The 6,000-nt window shown below is 37.2% G+C and overlaps 1 protein-coding gene across 1 annotated transcript in view; it reads left to right on the top strand.

Moving 5' to 3' along the window:
- Positions 1–6,000, top strand: part of LOC132111366 (phospholipid-transporting ATPase ABCA1) — a 143,008-nt gene that overhangs the window by 42,962 nt on the left and 94,046 nt on the right. The window contains exons 12-13 of the mRNA XM_059518590.1: positions 3,184–3,381; positions 5,464–5,669. Of these exons, the coding sequence (XP_059374573.1) occupies positions 3,184–3,381; positions 5,464–5,669 (404 nt within the window). The remainder of the gene's footprint in view (positions 1–3,183; positions 3,382–5,463; positions 5,670–6,000) is intronic.

Raw genomic sequence — 6,000 nt, forward strand, 5'->3', positions numbered from 1 at the left:
GAAGATCCGTGATGAAATCCACCCCTAGGTGTGACAACGGGCGATTGGAAACGGGCAGAGGATGGAGCTTGCCTGATGGAAGATGGCAAGGGCTCTTGGATAAGGCGCAGCTTGTGCATCCATTCACGTACCTCCTGACATCCGAGGCCATGTTGGGCCACCAGAAGTGTTCCTTAAGCAACGAGAGGGTTTCATTGACCCCCGGGTGACCAGTGCCAAAAGATGTGTGAGCGGAGTGAATGAGTGGAGTGTGCCGTGTCCTGGGAATATACTGATGTCCCGGTGGGCAACCCGGCGGGGTGTTCGTAGTAGGATCGGTAGGAGGAAGGGTCTCTGCAGACCAGGTAATAGGAGAGACGATGACCTTTTCTGGAAGAATGGTTTCTGGTTCTTCGAGATTCTCTTCGGAGGCGTGACACCTGGACAGGGCGTCAGCCTTTACTTTTTTCACCCCTGGGTGATATGAGATGGCCAACAACTCCCGGTTGCCGATATCATAGTTGACCTCCGCCGGGTTGAGTTTCCGGGAGAATAAGGCGCATGGGTGGAGGCAACTGGGATTCCCCTGCTGCTGAGAAAGGACTGCTCCCACTCCGGTGGTTGAGGCGTCGACTTCCACGACGAAGGGTTGGTCGGGGTCGGGATGAACCAGGAGTTGGGCGGTCGTAAAGGCCTCTTTGAGGGTGTGGAAGGCCTCTGTGGTGGCAGGAGTCCAGGGGAGAGATTTAAGTTTGTTACGGAGGAGACTGGTGAGAGGGCTGGTGATACTGAAGTTTTGGATAAACCATCTATAGAAGTTGGCAAAGCCAAGGAACCGTTGTAACTCTTTGATGGTGGTAGGAGTGGGCCAATCTCTGACGGCATTTACCTTCCCCTCTTCCATCCGGATGCCACTGCTGCTGATGTTGTATCCAAGGAACTGCACTGAGGGCTGATGGAAAGAGCACTTTTCGGCCTTGAGATAGACCGGACGCTGATTGAGTGCGTGTGTGTGGTATTTATGGTGCCGAGGTGATTGGGTAATGATGAGGGTCAGGTGGAAGTGCTCAGTACTCAGGTGAGGGCGTGCGTTGTGAATGAGTGGAGGTGGAACCTGGCATGTTTGTAACACTGTGCTCTAATGCGCTCATTAAATATTCGCTTAATTCAAAAACATTTTAACGTTTTAACAAGCAGAGCTTTGCATTTTATTGTGGTTTTGAATTAGTGATCTAAGAACAGTGTGTCTGTCTGTCTGTCCTCCGTCTGTATGTATCTACCTACTGTGCATCTTTCTGTCTCTCCGTATGTCTTCCTATCATACGTATCTCTCTCATTTCACTGGAGACGAGCACCAATTTGTTCATTTCCTTCAAGGATTCCTCCAGCGTTCTTGCAGCGATGTGCTAAACAGTTCCGGGGAGTTTTACTACAGTTATAATGATCAGTATTAAGACTTTAATAACCGTAATGTCACTGTGTTATCAGCTGCTTCAGCTCAATGATATACTGGAGTGAATGCGTTACTATGGGCAAGTTCAACACCGACACACACCCGCTTTCAGAAGAATCCACAAGCGCACTAAAGCAGTGCAGTGATTTACATGTGAATAGAGACTTCCAACAAATGCGTGTGTTTGTTCGAATACATGTCATGTTTGTTTGCTGAGCATTTCGATCTTTGCGTGTTTGCATGTCGTATGTGTGTTTAAGTGTTAGTGGGTTGTATATGTGCGTTTATGAGTGTGTGTGTGCATGAAACATTCGTATCTATGCGTGCATTTCTGTCCATGTTAGCATGCTTTAATATGTATGTGGTGTTTTTTTTTGTGTGTGTGGGTGTGATATATTCATGTTTATCACTCTGTGTTAGTATTTGCAGTTTCATGCATTGAATGCATGCTGTTTGTGTGTTTATATTTGTGTGTGTTTGTGTGTGTGTGTGTGTGTGTGTGTGTGTTGTGAACCCCTGAATAGAGTGACATGCTTTTATCCTTGCAGGTTAGGACAAGGAATGATAAAGGACAGGGGTGGAACAGCACTTTATGACACAAACGTGTGACTGTGTCCGTGTGTGAGAAACACAGAGACAAAGAGGATTTTGCAGTGCTGAGCTTGTTTCATGAAGGCGCTGAAGAGCAACAGTTCCACCTAGCTTGAAGAGAGAGAGAGAGAGAGGGAGAAGGGAGAGAGAGAGAGAGAGAGAGAGAGAGAGATAAGTCTACAGGATTTGATTGCCATGCGTTCAGTACAGGGATGTGAAAGATACTTTAACCACCTGAAACTGCAGCAGTGTGAGTGTTTCTGTAGTGTTGGTAACAGCGTTCAGAGGCTTGTCTCACTCACAGACAGCTGCTTGTGTATTTTCTTCTCAGGGCATGTGTGGTTGAGTGCAAGATTGTCCAAACGCACTTGCTGTTATAAAATAGCTGTCATTGTTATTGTTGTATTATTTGTGTGCTATTATAATACTTTTGTAAAATTATTTTATTAGAATTTTGTATTACTGTTTTATTTCTTTAGGTTTTTTTATATTTCTGTTTAGTTTTTGTTATTTCAGTTTTACTAATTTCAGTACTTAAGTAATCAAATTTAAAGTTAAATTATTATTTTTTTCCTGATTTTTCATTTATTTTATTTATAAGTTTTTATGTAATCTTTATATTTGTTTTTATTTCAGCTTCATTTCAATGACCAAACATATTTTTTATTTTATTTATAGCTTTAATTTTATGAACTTTTGTAATTTCTATAGTTTTTTTTATATATATAAAGTATTTCTGTTTACGTTTATTGTTAATAAATGTATTAATTTTAGTTCTTCATCTTCAACTTTATTTAAAATAACTTTAAATTGTTCTCTTTTTTTCAAAAAATTTTCATCTTATATTTATATATATATTTATTTTATTTCAATGAACATATGTGATTTGTTTTTAAATTGACATATTAAACACAGTTAAATGCAGGAAGAACACATTTATTTGATTTATGTGAATTTATGTGATTAATATTATTAACAACAATAAAACACTGCCTGCTCTTCATTTAGACTTGAGTAATTCGTATGAAGAGTCATGCAGTTTCACTGGGATCGGTATGGACTACTGATCTGTTGTTTTGTGTCCACCCTGACTGTAGATGTTTGATGAATCTCCGTGAGTTTCTTCTGTGTGACCCTGTGATTGTGTTTTGTGTTTCCAGGCTCTTCTGAAGAACCCTGTGCTTGCAGCAGTTCTGGACCAGCAGCTGGAGGACTCCGGTCTGTCCTCGGCGATCATCAGCAGCTTCCTGTTTAACGGTCCCGAGTCGGAGCGTCCGGCGGGGATGAAAGCCTTCGACTGGCGTAACGTCTTCAACGCCACCAGCAGCGCAGCACAGCAGATCACTCAGATCCTCCCGGTGCGTCTTCAGCCTTCCTGATGGGCTGTTCAGACTGCATTTCTATTCACTTCCAGATCTCAGTTTAATTTGAACCGAGGTAGCAAACATGATGCAGAGTTTGTCATTTGAATTTAAGAAAGAAGAATTCATTGAAGTTTAAAGAAACTGCAAAAAGAGGTGTCTTAAGTTCATCTAGAGGCACACTATGAAAGTTGGCTTGAGAGAAATGTTTATAAAATGTATTCTTTATACATTTACTTTCCTAAATTCAAAGATCACACAGGCCTTTCAATTTCCCAGAATGTCCCAGATGATGCACATTATTTGCTTTTAAATTCCTGAAAATTCTAAGAAATTCCCAAAAGTGAATTTATAATAACTTTGAAAGATGACATGAACATTTATTTTATTTTATTTTTAAATATGTAAAATTACAAAAATTATAAAATGATTATCTTTATATTTATTTCAATTAGCTTTATTAAAATATTTATATTTATGTTTTTTTTTTTCTCCAGTTTTAGTAATGTTAGTACTTATTCAGTATATTATTATTAACTTGTAATTTTTAGCCAAGTTTAATTTATGATATTTCAGTTTTAGTTTTAAAACTGAACTATTAGGTTAAACTTACGAAACTTACTATATTTAATTTAGTTTTGTATCTAATATTTATACTTGGTTTTATTTCAGCTTTATTTCTTAAGTTTTTAGTTTGCTAATATTTACATCTCTGACAAGTTGACAAAATGAAATTACGAGAAGTGTAATTTTTAAATATCGGCTTGAGAAAGATCGACTGAATGATTGATTTACAGTTTGAACATTACGTGTGTTACATTTCCCAGAATTCTATTACCTTTATTCAAAGTCCAGTTGAAATTCAAATTCAACATCCTGTTTATCATGTTGCTAAGGGGAGAATAATCTGGTTTGGCAACCAAAAGGTAAAAGTTGTTTAATCATGTGCACTTTCACATGATTAAAGAAAAAAAGTCAAAATAAAAGTCCCAATTCAACACATCGGCCCAACAGAAAAGGAAAACAGAAATTAATCTTATTATTAAAAAGCAAACAAACAAACAAAAACCTATTTATATCATGCCAATCATATTGTATTGGATTTGAAATCTTTCTCATTCTCTGAGGAAATAGTTTTAAACTGTTGAGACCCTTGAAAAGGTTAAGATAATCCAAACGGAGAGTTTTTAGGAAAATGGTTCAATATATTTATGAATATAAATATGAAATATAACGTGTAAATATAATGCGTAAAATCTTCTATTAATTTTCTAATGTAATAACCTTAGTAAATTATTTTAGTAAAATGTAAATGTGAATGTAAAACCAAAAATAGAAATGAATGAATAAAAGTTATTAAATAAACAAACAATCATATTTGTTTTATTAACTCAAGTTTAAGCAAGCATAGCAGAATGTTTAACTGATAAACCTGACAAATGGACATAAAATTACTTCAACTTGTGTTGTTATCGTTAACTAAAAGAAACTTTTAAGAACTGTTTTTGATAATTAAAGTAACTGACTGTAAACTGAAAAGTTGAAGTATTTAAAACTAATACAAATTTATTATATCAACGTATTGTGAACTAACATAGCATCTAAAAAATAGAATTAGCCTAAAGAGAGATTATTAGCCTTAGAAATCTAAAAATAAAAAATCTGTTCAGAGTTAGTTAATGTTTACATGATAATTATGATACCTAATACATATTAGTAACACATTGTTATTCTAAGGTTTTACCAATTAATTGTTTATTTATATATTAAGAGTTGACTGTTGTCAACTGTTGACTATTGTCTTTTAATATTTGAGCTTGGCATATTGTTGGTGTGTGTGTATGTGTGTGTGTGTGTGTGTGTGTGTGTGTGATTTTGTATGCTTTGTTTATGTTTTCTGGCTCTTTTGGTTCAGTTTGAGTGGATGCTCATGTTTCCTCCATTCGTCCTCTCTTTCATTTACTCTGTTTCTTCTCCTTCAGTCTCTGGTGGTTCTCTGTTCAGCGTTCACATGAACCTTGTTCTTCTCTGTCAGATTCAGATGCACAGAGGTGCTGAAGCTGTGTGTGTGTGTTGCAGTGTTTTGATCTGGACAAGTTTAAAGGAGTCAGCACCGAGGCTGTGCTGGTTGAGCAGTCTTTAAAGCTCCTGAGTCAGGACCGCTTCTGGGCCGGTCTGGTCTTCACAGATCTGGACCCCAGTGACCCGAGGACCCCTCCACACATCAGATACAAGATCCGCATGGACATCGGGGACACCGAGAGGACGGACAAGATCAAGGAGAGGTCAGAACAGAACACAGCACATCAACACATGACCGTGAAGACGCTTGAATACTTCAGCGGAAATACTGCTTTCATATTAATAATAAAAAAGAAGAGGTAAAAAAAGAGTAAAATAATCAGTGAATCGATCACTATAAGCTCATGCTTGTGTATGGATTTAGAAAACACAAAACACTCAGAGTCTGATTCAAGTTCATGCAGAGTTTAACTATATTTTTGGAAAATAAAAGTAATACCTCATTACATATTTATCCAGACCTAACCGAATTTTTTTTTTTAGTTTTTTGTTATTTTAAAAGAACTGGTCAAATCTGTTTGAACTATTTATTTG

This window comes from Carassius carassius, chromosome 2, assembly GCF_963082965.1.
Source record: "Carassius carassius chromosome 2, fCarCar2.1, whole genome shotgun sequence".
Classification (NCBI taxonomy): domain Eukaryota; kingdom Metazoa; phylum Chordata; class Actinopteri; order Cypriniformes; family Cyprinidae; genus Carassius; species Carassius carassius.